At 37.9% G+C, this 18,999-nt stretch overlaps 1 protein-coding gene across 1 annotated transcript in view; it reads right to left on the reverse strand.

The window, feature by feature from the left end:
- Positions 1 to 18,999, reverse strand: part of KCNK2 (potassium two pore domain channel subfamily K member 2) — a 76,755-nt gene that overhangs the window by 45,429 nt on the left and 12,327 nt on the right. Inside the window, exon 3 of the mRNA XM_058020203.1 lies at positions 15,200 to 15,317. Coding sequence (XP_057876186.1) covers positions 15,200 to 15,317 — 118 coding nt within the window. The remainder of the gene's footprint in view (positions 1 to 15,199; positions 15,318 to 18,999) is intronic.

Here is an 18,999-nt window from a genome sequence, read left to right on the forward strand (position 1 = left end):
ACTCTGTGTCCAGTGGTACCTTGTCAGTGAAGCATTCACCATCCCAGCTGCTTTCTCAACTTCCCTTGTTATGAATTTTTGGTGTTAGTTAATAAGCAGATCTCTGGGGGAGCATTTTCAGGGAGGGCTGCAGTTGAAGTTTCCATCATCTCTCTGTGTGACTACTTAGCAACACACTGTTCTAGCAGGCATCTGGCAATCCTTCACGTCTTCCAACAGCTTTCAGTACTGCCTTCCTCTGGCCCATCATTAAACAGGTGCTTTAAGTAGATCACAAAAAAAATATCTTTTGGAAAACCTTGAACTCACTGGAGGGGGAGAATGAAGCAGTTCAATCTTTGCTTCCAGTGAATGAACCATCTTACAAACACAGGAGTTGTGAGAGACGGGAACAATGCTGTGACATATTTGTCACTCGTCTGAAACACAGCACAGCAGAGACATGCTGCTCACTGCTGCAAGCACCTCTGCTGGCAGGGAGCACACCATGCCTGGCACTGACAGGCCACTTCCATGCTGGATAACTTTTTATATCCATATCCATGCACATGCATTCGGATGTCTGTCAAACGTAGGGTTTACAGAGCACCGCCGTGTAAAGCCTCCCACTCCCACCAACTCATGAGGGGTTGGTTTCTCTAAAAGTCAGATACAAAATTTCTCAATGCTAATGAGAGCTGAATATGGCTCTCATCCTGCCATCAACATCTAATTCTAGTTCTAGGGAAATGTCTCTGCATTTCTTTGATTCCCACCTCTGTTGCTCTCTCAAGGCTGCAGAGCACAGGACAGGACTTGTTCAGTCAGATGGAGCCTGGAGAGGGGATATCTCTAAAATGAAACCAAAGTACTACAAAATATAGTCTTGACTGACAAGTAATTATGAATGCTTCATTAGCCATCATATCTCCAAATTAATTTATTCTTAATCTGATCTCTTACTTTCAGCAAATTACAGAAAGGATGATTGCTTTTAATTAGTGTCCATGAGTAACCACTCAGAGAAGTATTAGACAATTAATATATAAGGTTGAGGTGCTCTAAATATTAAATATAAAACATGGTGGGAGAAAAAAATGAGTAGCACAGATGGGTCTTTACACTTCCACTGTCAGTTCTGTACTTGCTATTTTTATGATGATGCAGTATCATGTCATTATGGAAATCTGATTTTAAAAATTAAGTGAGAACAATACATCTTTTAAAATGTTTTGTTGTAAGAGTGGAAGCATAAGCCTCTCAATACCTGCAAGATGGTTCAAACAATTCTTAGGGAGCCCTCTTATTATCAGGATAGTAGAAGAACATAAGTGGAGTAAAATGATAGGCGAGCAAAGTGTCTTTGAGTAGAACATTGGATACAATTAGAAAAACAACAGTATTTTGTGTAAATTAGGCCTTCCTCAGCAAAGCCCAAAAGGTTATCTTTTCTTCCAGCTGTTTTGAGTGGCTGTAGTAAAAGATAGTCCTTTTCTACAAATCATACCTCTTCTGACAAAATAATCACCTGTTAGTGAATTCAAGTCATATTACAGCCATTTTTCTCAATCATAATTTGCTATGGTTTTTATCAGTATGTAGCAAGACTTGCTCATAAAAGAACAAATCCCTAAAAAACACATTCTTCCAAACTCTTAATACATCACAGAGTAATAGTGATCTTACCCTACTGCAATCTACTCCTGCATACAACCATTCCCGCACTTATGAACTACCTTCACTGGACTCGTCTGAAAAGTCTTTTAATTTTATAGATAATTTAAAAAATTAATTTTAAATTAATGTTTTAAATTACCAATTTCTTTCCTGCCTATCTCTCCTTCGCTATTGTTGCCATTGATATCCAAAGGTGTTTTAAACTCTGTAAATCTCTCTCTGTATAGGATTGAATATTCTCCATCTTAAATTATCATGCAGGTTCATCAAGCTCACTACCACAGGGGCAGAATACAACATAAAATACAGAGCACATTCCTTGGTTTATGCAGCACACTGATGATCTTTAATAGAAAAAAACCCTTCTGCACCAAGCTCCAGAGAAACTGATAGTGTGCACTTAGACATCAAAGCAATTAAGCTTTCTCACCACAGCAGTGGGGTACTCTATGCAAACATTGCTCCCTCCTAAAATAATTCAAAGAAAAGTAAAATAAAGAAGAAAAACTTGTCATCTTACCCTGTACACTAACCCAAAACCAGCAGGGATGCCAGCATTATTTTCCTGTGAGACCTACCAAAAAAACCTCTATGCAGCTTCAGAGTTACCTGTGAATCCATGTATTTAACAAGACTCTAGCAATGAAATCTTTAATTCTTACATTTCAGTATCTTCCCTCCCATCTGACAACTATCTTAGTCTTAATATTCTACTTGCAGCAATTGCTCAGTTATAACATGTGTGCACTTCTGATAGCACTGACTCATTTCTTCTCTAATTACTGCTGCAGAACCACACTGGCTACTGCTCCTTTTACCCCAGTCATAGCTACAGCACAGCTTGAAAATGGCAAGATAAAACCACACACCAAAGGGTACCAAATAACAACCTCTCCAAGTCTTCACTGACCTAGAGTGGACAAAGGGTCTATGGGTTTAGCTCAACAATCAAATCTACCTTTCATATTTGTCTGTATACATGAAAATTCTGAACAATTTAACAACAATGACTAATTAGCAGTCAAAAGTTCAGACAAGGGCATGAAATGCTCTCAAGTACAGATTTGAAAGCTATTGACTAAGGTGAAAAATATATTCATCAGAAGTCATTACAAATTTATAGAAGGCTCTTCACACAGATGATCTACAAACCATCTCATAGCAAAATAAGGCATTTTAGGCAAGTGCAAACCTAAATTACACTTTTATCTAGCCTAAGAAAACATCACTTCAGGGCTCAGATGAAGCTCAGTAAATCCCATAAGGAGACAAAAATTAAAAATTTCTCAGTCTGGATGATCTATAATGGAGCAGTGAATCAGATAATGGATTCTTGTTCTGGTAAGAATATTTTCTCTGGCCAGTTTTTAACTGGACAGTAGACAGATATATGGTCAGAGAAGTTCTTTCTCAGGCTGTTGTATTTCACTTTCCAATTGTGCTGTCCAAAGCATGGAGCAAAGTTAACAGTCCCCAGTACATGTTCTTTCATATCTATCATCCTTTCTTCCAACGGGAAAACACCACAGCAAGACAGAGCGAAAAAAGTTTCTTGGCCTTCACAAGGCTCCCTGTCATGACTCTTGGTGCCCTAACACATGCCAGAGTCCAGGAGATGTATTTTCAGGCACCCATTTCTCCAAGCAGCAACCATGGCTGTTCAACAATCTCAAATGCTGGGCTTTTTGCAAGTAATCTGTGATTTTTTGACCAGAGGGAATTCATCAATCTGTGGTGCAATAAATGCATGAATTGGTATCTGCAGGCCAGTCTGAAGAGAAGAAACAGTTTAAGCCAGCAATGATGAGGGCAGATTTCTAAAAGCATTTGATGATATCAGCATTTGAGGATTTCAGCATATTCCAGTCAAGAACTGGAACAGGCCACCCAGGGGAATTACTGTCCCTGGAAGTGTTTAAAAAACACATAAATGTGGCACTTGAGGACATGGTTTAGTTGGTTAACACTTGAACTGCATTTCTTCCAACCTTAACTGTTCTATAATTATATGATTCTATATTTATGTCCAAACCTAAGACTATATTCAGACTGCCAACAGAACTTTAGAGTGGGTGCCAAAAATGTATAATCAAAGACCTTTTTAAGCAATTAAAATAAAGGGAGTTTTTGCCTATAAAGGATGTTGCCTACTTAAAAATTGAAATGAGAAGCTTTAATAGCCCCTGACATTACTTTATCTTATTTAACTAAAAGATTATAGAGTAAGAATGAAAGATTTGCCACTACAGTAGAAAAAAAGTTCCAGTCTTTCTAAGTCAGTTTGTTGTGGATTTTTTAAAATAGTATTGAAATATCACAAAAATAGATTATGTAAATTAAAAGTAGTACAGCTCCTTAATCTGAGAGAACTTTGATGCCAAAATATTTTTTTTTCCAAGCTAGGAGATAAAAATTAGCAGTTTTAACTGTAAAATCCAAGATACCTCTCTAACACATCATCAGTTAAACTAAGCAACCCAGACACTTGGGATGCTTGGCTCTATGGTTACCTTTATGACCCAAAATAATTGCTTCCAAGAGTTTGTTATCAAAATAAACAAGACAGAAAACAACAGCACAGAGACCAGCACAGCAGATGGCAAGCACCACGCATCACACAGCAAGAAAGCCAAAGTCATCCATCCATCCATGTTTTCCCCAGTACCAGTTTGGTGCCACACTCTCCAAAGAATTCAGCTAAACTGATCAAGTCCCCACTGATACATGACCCAATAACATGACTTCAGAATCAAAGTCTACAAAATTCACAGGTGAATGATTAATCCTCACTATGGCTAATGATGGTGGTTGAGAAGTCAAAAAAGACAACTAAAATATTCTGAATTTGGAAAAGTAGAAAAGAGGAGAATTGACTTCCTATGCAGAGCCTCTTCAGGCAGAAGAAGTTTTCACAGGCTGACAAAATGCTAACAAATACTAAAAGCAACCTGATCCTTCAAGTATCTATCTTTACCAAAAAGAAAAATCCTTCCTGAACTAAAATAAACTCCACAACTAATGCCAGTGACAGAAGATTTTATTTGTTAGGCCCACAAGTAACAAGTGTTGTCTATTGATTCTGGAGAGGTATTTAATTCAGATTATAAGCCTGGAGAAAGGAAATGAGATGAAAAATCTGTACAGCAACATGGGATGACAGCAAGGAAGCAATTATTCAGAAGTCACAGTTGGAGCCTGGCTATGAGAAACAAGGAAGAGCTAAGCCAACATATCGAGTTAATTCCTTTTGGTTACAACCTCAGAAATCCTCATGACATTCTAGCAGGTACAAAACACCACCAGTGTTTTCAAACCAGATCCTCTTTAACCAGATATAGGTTTAAAACTGGATTCTAGAACTTAAAACACAAAATTTGTAAAGAATACCAAGTTCTGGGGAATGGAAACAGTGCTTACATTCAAAGCATTAAATGCTACCTCAGCATAGCAGAATTTTGTAAAGCATTTAAGTTTTCAAGATTGCAGTTCTTTTCCCTGCTAAATACTTTTGTTATTATCCCTCAAAATATTAGAGTGATACTCCCATACCCACAGTATATGAGCATATTTAATTACTGATTTCAGACAGAAAACTGGTTTTGAGTAAGGATGCCTGCAGGTAAGGCAGGCTAACTGAAAACATGAACCAATTTCTGTCCAGGGAGACTTGAACTTTCGCAGTTTTTCTTGTTGCTGTGAAGCAACCACAGCAAAGACGTCCAAATCAAGTAGTGCTTTGTCTTTAATTACACTTGACTTCCTCCCTGCTCTGGTAACTGGTTCAGCAAAACTCATCAGAATCCCACACAAGTGCAGGAAAGGGAGGAAATCACACCTCCAAGTGAGGCCATGAAAGAGCAACAATCTGCAGATTTGTCCCCACAGAAGCAAAAATTGAAACACTTAAGATCCTATTTTCTTACAAACAAAGTATTTCTAACTGCATTAAAAAAAAACCAACCAAACAAAAACAAATAAAAAAAAACCTCAGAAACTGTCTCACCTAGAGGAGGATGATTTTCACAAAGTACATTATCTAGAAGGACAAAGATGTTCTCCCCAATCCTGCTGTGCAAGCCCAGACTAAAATTTCAACCAGTAATACTCAATATATGAACACCTTGAGCAAGAGAATAACTCATCATATCTTTTACAGGCTAATAGCTGTACTACCACACAATTTATTTGATTTTAGCTGTTATGGAGTAGACAATTATCCTCCCTTTAGCTTACACTGCATTTTTTCACACCTGGAAAAGCATCTATACATTGGTAAAGCTCAGCATGACCAGAAGGTATGTAGGCACATACAGGACTTGTCTACATCATCACCTAAATTATGCATCCCTCAAGTCTTCCCTGCTACCTAGCTTACTTTTAATTTGCAATTAACATGCCTTCTGTAACCATCTGCTCCTGCCAAATGAAAAATTGGAGTCATCAGACTGTAATGTTATACTGAACAATTATATTTGCACTAGCAGTTCTAATCAGATAAATCAAAATGTATCAATTTTTATCCTCTTTATCTTCTGATATATCTGCATATATAATGTCTGTTGTTGTAGAAATCAACTTTTACTCTTGAAAAATATGGATTTTTAACACACACTGAGATGCAAACGACAACTTTGCTTGCAGTTATACCAACTCATAAAGCTCTTGCAAAACGATCACACCAGAGGGGGAGATTCTCCAAAGCACAAGAGGATTCAACACAGACAAAAATCACTGAAAAAATGTTAATGGATTTTGTTAATTTCCCCTTTGCCTGCTGTATTTCTACCCAGCTTCCCTTCTGGTTTTCAAGGTTTTTTTAATGGAATCAAGCTGATGACAGTAATGAGAAATCTATAAAGTATAGAGAGCTCTCATTGTATAAAAAGGAAACACTTTCATGAAATGCTAATGGGTATTCCTATTTGCTGTAGTGATACTTGAATGATATTTTACTCCATAATGCTGTTGGCACAAGGCAGCACATTTTATACTGGGGGCAGTTCAAGAAACCTTTCAGGTCTTTTACACTATCAGTACTACATCCTTTCTATATTCTTGGGAGGGGGGAAAAAGGTTATCTTTCTGAATCATTGAAACAGAATCAGCTGGTAACCCTGACCAGCTGTTGGGAATGGTACAGCCAAGTTTGCATGAAAACATTTGGGTGAATATGGGTTAAAGGGTCTACCTAGCCCCTTCCTCAAGCACATCTTAGCTCTCCAATTCAGCACACCACTGGAATATCCAGGCCCAGCTATGCCCCAAGAGCACCAGTGCCTACCCTGCTGTGACCAGCCAGAATGCCAAGGGACATTCCTGGCACTGGGGAATTGTACAGGTGATGTGTACATCAACCAAAGCCTCAACACAACACAAGCAACCTTCTTCAGATCTTAGTTCCCAGGGAGATAAACCACCTCATCCTACATTCAGATTAACACAATAGGCAAACAGAGTGTGATTTATATTAGGCAGGTACTCACCTGGTATAAAAAGCACGTGCAATTCAGCCACATCTGCAAAAACTGCTCAACATCCAGAACCATGCTAGAAGTACCTAAAAAGTGTCTACTTTCTATGGTGATCAGTAGGCAGAAATTCCAGCTGATAGTGAACTTTGCTTTCAGGACAACTTATGTGCCCCCATGCTAGTCTTATGTCACGAGTCCCCACCCAAAAAAAAGGCCCAAAAAATCCAACAAACAAAAAAACAAACTAACAAATCTGTGATGGATTACAGCTGCCTTTCCCTCTTTAAAAGCCACTTCTGCTCAGCAGCTCAACTACACAAACTGGAAACAGATGTGAATGAAGCAGCACATAAAGATAAACATCTTAATATGGTCAAAAGTTACCAACAGACCATCCTGAGGGGACACACACTGTGAACAGGTGCTTTTATGTTGGCCTCTAAACCTTACCCACTCAATGACCCTGATGTAGAGGCAAAGCACAAAACATTCTGGCTTTTTCAGTGTTTTCCAAAATCCTGTGCTACTGTTTGCTTATAGGATTTGATGTTCTCATGGTTGGTTGCACCACTCCTTATTCAATTACAAAAATAAACAAAAAGGGAGCAGGAAATAATGCCATTCATCCTAGCATTCTGCACACAGTGTAACCCTACTTGGCAATTCTTCCTTGCATCCTTTCCTTTATTGATAGCAACAAGCTTTTGTAACCTGGGAATGGAAATGGACATGATCAGGAGACTCAGAAACCCTTTTCTAATCAGCCAGTGATGAGAAATCTGAATAAAGAAAACAAAATTCAATTTCATTAGCACACTGGAATTAACAGAGAAACCTATGAAAACTTCACTGCTCATTTGCAGTGTGAATCGGGGACTGTCACAACTGACAAATTGACATTTTCACTCCACAACATGACTTGAAGTTCTAAGCAGAACTGCTTTAAGCATAGCCTGTTGTTTAGGAAATTACCAAAGGCTATGGAGTGATGGAAAGCTGCAAACCTGGCAATTTATTTTAACACAACTATTTTCAGGTTTTGAGGGAAAAAAAAAAAAAAAAAAGGAAGATAAAAGCTCAAAAAGTGCGAGTACATCAAACTGCAAAAATGGTATGTCTGCCTTCTTGCTTGGCAAGATCCAGCAATAAATATACACCACACCAAAACAAAACTGTCAGTGCTGCCTAGCAGGAAGCTTATCAAAGACATTTAAAAGGCTTTTTTAATGAAAAACTTATTTTAATGAAGTCACATCAGTGTAGAAGAACATTCCAGGTGGTCAGAAAAAATATTCCAGAACACAAATGTAGTCAGAAACTCAGTGTTACAAGCAAAGAAAGTAGTTAGCTCTGAATCTAAATTCTGAAAGAATAAAAATTTGTGAAGAGAAAGATCAGGTCAACAAATATATGAAATGTCACTGATGCCACCACCTTCCTAAAGACAGCATCCTTTCATACTATCCATTGCCAAATTTCTTGTCCAGGATTCATTACTTAACAGATAAAAAAAGCTCCCTTGTACATTCACAACTAAGAGGCTACATCACCCTCACCTGTTCTAATATAGCTGATAACTTAAAGTAACAATATCACCAGAAACATCAGCCCCTGAATATGGCCCACAGGACATGCAAGTGCTTGCAATTTGCCATATGCCTGCACATCAGATTCCTGCACATCAAACCAGGGCTGGTAGGGGGGGAAAAAAAGTCACTTCTCTGTATAATTAAAGCTGTGTGTCATTCCATAAACTTGCACTTTTTCAATTTCAGAGCTGCCCTTGGCAATTTTCAGTATTTTCTTAATCCCAGTTATTTTGGTCGGTGAGGCTCAATTTGCTTTCTGTGATTTACTCGTTCAATTTAATTCAATTTTTCTGATATACAAGCCCTCAATGTCTCTAACTGAGCTCTTTACCTAATATAATTTCCTTTCAGCTCTTCAACATCATCCTTTCTCCACCACTGTCCCAGGTTCCCTAGCTCTCAGCAGTCTTATCCTAATTATTGCTCCTTGTATCTTGTACAGCCCACATATTATTTCTTTGGCATTCAAGTCAGATAAGCTCTCTTTCCCACTGCCTGAGCAAATGCAGGAGAAAATTGAGGGCATAGTGGTAATACACTTTCAACTCACTCTTCCTGGGAGAAATAATTACAGAGGAAATCTTGTTTAGTCACTACTGCCCTGGGAGAGAGTATGCTCAGTTCAGATGAAATATTTGGAGGATTGTGTTGCCAAACCCTAACAGGTCTCTCCAGAGCACAATTGAAGCACTATTTGTCAACAGCCAATAACTGGGTCAAATTCAGACACTTCTTCAAAAGTGCAACAAAAGAAGCAAAGGAAATAAATTAGAATGGAGCAAAGAGAGACTAAAACCCTAATTTAGTTCCAACAACTATTAAGGACAGCAGCACAGGGACAGGAAGGTAAGCACAACACTAACCTGGAGGAAAGACTGAGTTCTGAAAAGATCTCAGGGGGATTTTTTCTAAACCTAAAAATTCTTTCTGTTGACATCTTATCAGATGAGATATACATGTTTAACAGACTTTGAGAGTCAACGTGGCTCTCAGGAGAGCAGCAGGAGTTTTCAGTGGAGTCCTCTGCAGAGCAAGAGAGGGAAGGAGCATTTCCACTTCATTCCCCAGTGACCTCTGTAGCATGTCTCTTACTACCACATTTTCACAGACCATAAATTTTAACCACTTTTTTTTCCTGCATTGCTCTGCAGTTGGTTTTATCAGCTGGTTATACTCAGCCTTGCCACACACAAACTCCTGAAGAAGCTCTGTGAAGCCTGGACCTGTGCAGCCAGGCTATCAGTAGAGGCTGAGATCCTCCATCTGGCCTTGATGAAGATTATTTCTAGTAGAGGAGCCCTGAAAGAAACAGGTCCTTGGAAGCCCTATACTCAAATGTCCATCAAGAGTTAAGCTCATTTAAGTAATGGACACAAATGCAGACTTAATTACTGACATGACGGAGAAAAATCACATATAGGAATATTTTTCAGGCAAATGTATTTATATTTTTTTAATTTCAGGAGTTTTTCTCCAATCCCCTCCTCAATTACCTCAGCATTTGCACTTCACTTTCTTTTACTTGCTTCTTCTCTCTTCCCTTACAATTACATTAACAGAAATCCCAGTGTTTACACTCTGATAAGCTGCAATCTTGTAAAATGAAGCTTTTATGCTCATCCTCAAAATCCTTGTTTCTTCTTTGGTGGCACAAACAAATTAAAAAAGTAACATGTTCTAAGATGAGCATGTGATGTTTCTTACTTTTCTGAACTAGGAGAAGAAATTTTTCAATGTCATTTGCACATTTTTAGCTTTATGATTATCTGACATAATGGGTAACATCTCCTTATAAAAAATATTTGTCTTTTTCTAACGTCGAAAGTGTTTTGTATATTTTAGTTGTCAGCACATTATTCTGTTACCTTGTATTTCAAAAATGCAGTGGAATGGTGCCAGAAGGGACAGTTTTAGCAGCAGGATTTTATTATTGTTTCAAATCAAAAAGCAATGTAATAAGACTTTCTAAAATACCCTGCCTTCACAAACAAATCTTTTGTCCAGCCAGTGGGAAAATGACAGAAGGATTGGTTCCTTAAAGTGAAATTGCATTTGAAGCTACATAACTAATTGCAGCTTTAAAAATGACAAATCAGGTTGAAATTTCTAGTCAAAAACATAAATATATTTTTCAGTATCTTAGCTGCTTGCTATTCACATCAGTTCCCTAAAATGCAAATATTTACAAATTTATTTTCTTTTTCTATTTCTTTTTGTGGTTTGTTTTGGTTTGTTTGTTTTTTGGTTTGGTGGGGTTTTTCGGGGGTTTTTCTGGTATTGGTTTTTATAATGGTTCTTACACTTTTGGACCCCAAAAGCCCATATTCCCATAGCTAACTTCATGACCCAAAATTAAAGACATTAGTCATAAGTAAACTTCTCAAGAGGTTCAGTTTCCAGGGAACACGAGATGTTGGGTTCAAAAGTCAAGGGCTGGTGGCAACGAAAGTTGCCAGGACATTTGAAAAGGACAAGAAGAAATGATGTGCTCTTCCTTTTTGGATTTGTTGGAGGCAGTTTTTGGCAACAGTTGGATTTGGCCATCCATGGGACTGTGATGCATCCTCGAGTGCTCAGGTACTAAAGGAGCTCGGTTTGGAAGGATGCACTCCGGCAAACCACAGCTACCAGCGAGGCTGCTGGCACTGCCACCGCGCTCTCAGCTGCCATCCAAGGCACTCCAGCTTCCAGGAGCCTGAATGAACACTCTTCCCATATGCCTACCTTGCAGAAAAACTCATGACTGGAATAAGGCTGTCTGGAATAAGAGTGGAAATAATGCAGCTCTTTTAGATGAAGATCCATAGCAGGCTAGCAGAGGTTCTCACAATGAAGTTTCTTGTATTACAGAGGACACTGCATTTTTTACGTGCTGAGACACCAGACATTTGGGAAAACAAGTTGCTGAACTCAAGGCCTTGACAAGTCTTCTTAGTTTTTTCATTTTACTGGACACAGTAAAATGAAAAAACAGTCTCAAGCTTCAAAATGACAGGTCTGGTTTTTTTACTCTGCTGCAATATAAAACTTTCCTCACCCCTAAACATAAATCTGGGGAAAATTGGGGTGTGTACAGGTTGTGTCTGTATGTCCATTTCTAAGTTCAGCTACCTATTGAAGGAAATGAACCAGAGGTTACAAACCATGCACACTACCAGCAATGAACTCAGAACAAAAAGACAGGCAAGGAAAAAAAAAGGCATACAGGTTATTTTCCCTTCCTCCTCAGCACTATCTCCAGCTTTATGATTAAGTTACCATTTTTCTTGCTTTTCTCCTCAACCCTCTTTTTTCTTTTCTTTGGTCATGTGGTCTTGGAGAAGGACTGACTGGATAATGACATTTTCAGGTAGACAAAAAGAGGTTCTTTTGTACTTTGCAGCATGCACAGTATCCCAGGGAACAATGCAACAATATTTTTCATAGATAATTTCATATTCCTATTTACCTCTGTTACCCTTTTCCCTCTAAGAGACTGTCTGAAACCATTCCATATGCACAGACTAATAATCATGCAATTTCACATCTCTTTGTTGAGATGAGGTATATTTGTTCTGGAAACATATTCACAAGCAAAAACACCCAACTAAGCCAGCCAAAGCTATAATGCTTCCTGAAACAAGTTCTGTGATGCATCACAGTAGTAAATGCAAAGCTAAAACCAAGGACCTGTTCTAAAGAAAGCCTTGTGAAACTGTTTGATTAAGACTGTCAACTAAATCCACTTTTTGGAAAAGATCTAGTAGCAGTATCACATCATATTCTATTCAACCTCATTTTGCTAATTTTGTATTAGGCACTGTAACATTTACTGAGTTGCATGAAGGATTATAACAGATTTCAAAAAATGCTACATAAATACTAAGCCACGTTTTCTGAAGTGTTGCCTCTGTTTGTGTGAGCTGGCTTTGGAACTCTAGAGACATAATGGAACCTTTTAGAAACCTACAGCAGATCCAGAAGATGGTTCTAGTCTGCTCCAGCAGCCACAGATAGCCAATATTTTTCACATCAGTGCTCACTACAGGGATACAACAAGAGCAGTAACTGCAAAGCAGTTATTTATTGCTTAGGCAGATGCTAAAGGCTTTATTTATTATCCTCTCCCCAGAAACCAAATATTTGTGGGATGCAAGTGCTACTGCCAGTAAGGAAAGGCTTTGCTTTCATTAAAGGAAGGTTTGAGAAATTCTATTCATAGACTACTGGTTCCATTTGAATGTCTTAGATTCTTACATATCACCAGGAAGAGTGTGGGCTAAGTGATATGGTAAAATTAATAGTAATACGTGGTGTGGAAAGCTACAAAATCTGCTGCAACAGAACCTGCTGGAAAGCCATCATTGTCTCTAAATGCTAGTAATCCTTTTTCTCATCTGCAAGTACTTCTTAAGGTATACAGACTAAAGGATGTAATATTTACAAACTTTATTCATACTTATCAAATGTCTTTCACAAATTATTTCTGTAAAGTTATTCTATGAATCTACATAGACCTGTCTTTGTCCACAGAGAATATCTGTAGTGTTTGTCTGAAACCTATGGCAGCTCTCTGGAGATGCTCATAAACCACATTTTGATTCTCTTGAGAAATCAAGTTATTATTACCATATGCCTTCTAGCTGGAAGGAATGCCTTCATTTTCAAAAAGTTACTCATATACTCAAAGGTACTGTTCTGAACACAAAATCACTTGCTGGCACAAAATAACCCAAAGATGAAGGGAAAGCACACCCAGCTGTTCTGCTCACCACCCTTTTCCCAGGTCATTCACTTTTCCAAGTGCTTTCCACCCCAGCACCACCTCCTGTCACACCACGAGCCCTGGGAGCCAGGGGTGAGGTAGGTCACAGCATAAAGACAACACCAATACACTGCAGCTTCCATATAATCCTGCTTCCCTTGGATCCTGAGAAAAGCTCAAAAGTACCTTGATTGGCTGGGAGCTTCCCACCAGAAAGGGTCCATGATGAAAGAAACCCAGACACTCCAAAGCCAAAATATTTTATGGGAGACTTTTTTCTCCCCATTTCTTTTTCTCAGGCTGCTATCACAAAACTTGAAACAAATATTTACTGTTGCCCAGTTTGACCTGCTTCTGTCAACTCTGGTCTGCAGAAACTACCTGAAATATTAATTTTCAAATGTATTTCCTATTGGGATATCTTTCCTCTTGGGAACAGTGGATCACAGGCCTGGATGCCTTTGCAGATCTCTGCTCTCTTCCAAGTTGGACTTACACATGGTTTGGTAGAATCAGGTCAGTAAATTAAATCAGAAAACATTTTGATTTATAAAATCCTTACTTTTACTTAGAAAAAAAGATGGTGAGACAAAATGTCCCACTGCTTTAAAATAATTTTTGAACTTTTAATTCCTTGAACACCTTTCATATGTTAACTTTTATCCTTGTTAGGAAGTGAAACAACTATTCTGCATTTTCTATAGGACCAGGGATGCTCACAACATAAAGTTTAGTTCTGCCCAAAGAGGATAACATAAGACTGATCACAAACCTGTCCTTTCAAAGTTCTTGCTCTTTTTGGTTATAATCTTTATTTAATTAGATTTTTCAATACTTGAGGGTTTTTATCAGCATGAGGAGGCGTTACTATAAAATCAGCAAGTTTGCTGCAAATCAAGGAGGTAAGAATTTCTCTGGTTTCACTAAACCTGTGTTTCAGTTACTCTAGATGTGGAAAAATATCACATAGGCACAATATTCATACAAATAAATATAGACATGTTTATACTCAAACACACAAAAAATATGGTATTTATGCACTTCTACATAAAGAAAGAAAAAAGGTGCAGACAACACTTGAAAAGAACATCCTCTTCCACCACAATATGCATATAAATATTATGTAGGGATAATTATTGTGAAGATGCTACAACTCCTTATATATTACTCTCGATTTTTTTCTCATGATTTCATCTCCAAATTTCCATCTCTTTGTGAATACCCTTTTGTGAGCTATGAGCTGCATTAATTTTTTTAACTCCATACCATGTGTACAATAGTCAAAGGGAAGAAACTTAAATACCAAACACTGTTTCTTTTTACACCTGCTCAGAGGGACAGTGACTCTTTCAGAATTTACATAAAGTAAAAACATCAAATGGGAGAATACAGGCTTTTAATTCCATACATCTCAGTCATGGTTTAATGCACATGTGCTTTAAATCATGCCCTATTTAACACTTGTGACTGTACAGTTGACCAAATTTTCCCCAGAAAATATTTCCACAACCTCTTCCAGTTACTTGAGAGAAATGTACAGCAACATTTTTTTCCTACAGAAAAATCACTCAGCTAGGGCTCCTTTACAGACAGCTATTATTTCTGCCCCTGCAGCTAGAAAATAACTCTCTACTTAAGACAGAAGATTTGGAAGATTTACCATTAACAGATATATGCACACACTGGAAATCAAGAGTTTCAGCTCATTGAATATAAAAAGATAATAAGCTGTGTCCTACCTATGGTGGTAATAACAGTGCCAGCAAAGAAGAAGGAACTTCCCAAGTCCCAGTGACTGTTCTGAGCAGATGTGTTTCCTAAAGGTATGATTCCTGCATTTATTGCTGCCACTACTTGCTGCAAGTTTAAAAAGATTTTGTCAATATTCATGAAACAATTGTATTCATATATATATATATATATTAAACAATAAATTGATTAAATAATTTATTTGATGCACGCACTAAACCAGAAAAGGATCTGTGTTGCTTTACTCGAGCTTTTTCACTCCATCAGGCTACAATTCATTCTTCAGCAACCACCCCAGGCAATTCAGAAGAGCTGTAAAGTCCAGACCATTGGGGAGAATGAAAAATCTGTGATATTTCTATCTTAGTTAGAAGACAAACACAATTATTTTTACTGCTGTAACTATTTGGTGAAGAAAACATGCATTAGACAAAACTTATAATGAGATTCCCACAATGTTCCTGTGCTGTGTTAGGCAAGCAAATGGACTTCTTAAAAACAGTCATTTTAAACACCAAGAAAAAATGCCCATGCATTGTTCTGTATCAAATTAATTCCAAAGAATGAAACACTCTTATAAAACAGACATTTCAATAATTAAAGCAATCATACATACAATTATACAACTTTCACTATAGCAGCAAAAATTCAGTCAAATTCAAACATGTATCTCTATGCAACTATATATTTCAGAAATGTTCTTGAAAAATTCAGTCCAACTAATAAAATCAACGAGCTTGCCACTAGTGACATCCATAGTCTCAAGAAATTGGCCTTTTTTTCTTTCAGCAGTTTCAACTACTGTGAATTCTTATTACAAAATATATTCCTGTTTTGTTGTATCACAATTGCAGATATACACTGGTATTTGAGTTAAAGAAAAAGTATTTTTAAAATTGTGATAAATATTTTTAAAAGTATAAGTTTTCATTTTATTCTCAAACTTTAAAACAGGATTTATTTCTAATTATGATACTTGTGATAATTGGTGCCTAACAAAAGAAAAACAGAGGAAGCAATATCACAAAGTGAAAATGAGCATTTCAACTGACTAGTAGTTCCTGCTTGGCAAGACGTACAACAATAATTAGGTACATAAATATATTCAGTGATAGGAAAGACCAGAGCCATCTTCCCTTCAGGCAGTCTGTTGCAGAGGAACAGTGTTGTACAGTAGTAAGAATTTTTTCACTTCCAAAATACATTGATTATTTGGAAATTAAAACCCTTCTGTTACTCAACTGTCCACAGAAGTCACTTGATCTGGACAGAGATGATGAAGTAACAATGTGGGATTAACTAGGATATCTATTTTTTATTATGGGACTTAAATCCAACATTTCCAGTTTGCCCCTTTCAAAGCTCAGATGCACAAAAGGAACCATTCTGATCCCACTGCTGCACCTCTGCAGCCACAGGGATCCTCCTGCCAAACCTAAACCATTTCCACCATCCAGGGTTGTCAACAGAAAACCAGCTGGGGTACCCTACACAAACTTTTAACTTCTTTTTTTAAACTTTTCTTTTTTAAATAACAGAGAGACAGACATCAAAGAAGTGGAATTTTCAATCCTACTGAGGAAGGAGTAAGCATGGGGAAAGTGAGGGGGATGAGAGTTTAATTCTCCTTTGTGTTGGAAGGATAAATCTTCCACATTAGTGCATGATGTCCAGCTTGGCAGGAGCAAATGCAGCAGCACTGACACTGACAGGTGTTTCCATCCATGTGGGATGGGACACACCAGACTAAGAGGCATGTGAAAATTGATTTTATAATTTACACAACACAGCTATTCCTTTGATTTACAAGGAAGAGTGAATCAGTGTGCTGTGCTGCACAGGGCTCACTGAGTGCTGTTACATTTCAGGGCACTAAGAGCTGCCATCACAAATCCTGGTACCTGCACATGGGAGCACTCTCCAGTGAGAACATTCTATCATATAGCACTGGATCAATGTCAATTTTGGAACCATTCTTGTTTCATTACCGTTTCTTGTACTGGATGAAGGTGCTCCCCGAGCAATGCACCTGTTCAGACAGTCCAGCAAGACCAAGTTTTATACAAATCCAGATGTAAAATGGATTTGTAAAATTCAGGGCTTTTACCATCACTGCACATTTTTGAAGCCATATGTACCTCAAGGCCTTTTATATGAAAGGTGTTCCAATCTAAACTGCTCAACAACCCACTACAGCTATGCATTTCCTGACTTCATCTACCACACCTACATTTTTCCTGGAAAAAAAAAAATACAGCTTAACCCAAAAGTGCCCAAGGCACAACAGATGCCTACAAAAGACAATTAGCCACTATTATTATGTCTCTGATTTTATCCAACTGCTAATCAGAAAAATAATCAGGGCTGCTTTCAGAGATGCTTCCTTTTCATACAGCCTCCTAAGTTCTGACTATGCACACTTTTAGGGACTTTCTGAGTAGGAGGCTGCATCTGCATCGTGGTGTTCAGATTGGCTTGGGTGAATTGCTTTGCCATTTATTTATCTAATTACTTTTGGAGCTCACTTGATTTTTCGGAGCCAAGTCGTTCTGTGGCAGTAAGATCTTCAAATTACTTGTGGATCATTTAAAGCATATTTCCCTTTTGAGAGTTTGCATGTACTTCAAAATAATTTTTTAAGTTCTTATGTTATGAGGAACACTTGAAAAGCAACTTCTGATCTGTCTCCTTCAAGAAATTAATGATCTTACAGACCACTCAGCTTCCTCTTTCTTTCCAAACTGAACACTCTTTTTTATTAAATAATATATTCACCTATTTAAACAAACCTGTTGTACATCATATACAATTTAAGAATAAAATTATATATATAAGTTTTTAAATAGGTTTTTTTTTAACTGCCAGTATTTCTCATTGACTTTCTTTGTACATTTACTGATTCACATTTGTAAATTTGTCGATTGTTTTCAGCATAGTTTTAGTCATAAAGGGCCAGATGATGCCTTCATCATCCCTGAGCTGTTGTTTCCAAACACACGTTATGCTTTCTTCTGGGCTGTGACCATGCTTGGAGAAGCTAGACTAGATACCAACAAAGCTGCTGCATTTCATTCCTTCAGAGTCATCTGTGAGAATGTTCCTGACTAACAGGGGCAAGAGGTGGGCAAGGTTACTGGTCTGCTGAGGTCAACACTGCTGTCTCATAAAGTCTTGAATGTTGCCTGCAGCTTTTTCAGGAAGGATGGCTGCATTTTCAGTTCTTCGGATCAGAGGATGACTTCTTACTAGTCTGGTCAGCAATCATAAGAAGGTCATCATCTAAGACTATTCCCAAGAAAAATTTAAGAAGAAAATAATATATTGCATAACTCCTAACACTTTTGCATTTCAGGGCAATAATTTCAGGGCAGCATCTTTGTGACATGTCCACCACACAAACCTACCCGGGGGATTGGATATTAGCACTTCTCTAGCCCTGAATGAAAACCTGGGCTCCACTAACTTCACTAAGGGACAGGATCTCAGCCTTAGCCTTCAAATAACAGGCTTGTTATTCACTGTCAGAGCTGTTTGCCACCTTAACTTATGGTCCTTCAGCCTATTTGTTGACTGATGTCTTACTACTACTGCAAACTTCACTTGTCATGAATTTGACTTCCTTCCTTCCTTCCTTCCTTCCTTCCTTCCTTCCTTCCTTCCTTCCTTCCTTCCTTCCTTCCTTCCTTCCTTCCTTCCTTCCTTCCTTCCTTCCTTCCTTCCTTCCTTCCTTCCTTCCTTCCTTCCTTCCTTCCTTCCTTCCTTCCTTCCTTCCTTCCTTCCTTCCTTCCTT

This window comes from Melospiza georgiana, chromosome 3, assembly GCF_028018845.1.
Source record: "Melospiza georgiana isolate bMelGeo1 chromosome 3, bMelGeo1.pri, whole genome shotgun sequence".
In the NCBI taxonomy this organism is placed as follows: Eukaryota; Metazoa; Chordata; class Aves; order Passeriformes; family Passerellidae; genus Melospiza; species Melospiza georgiana.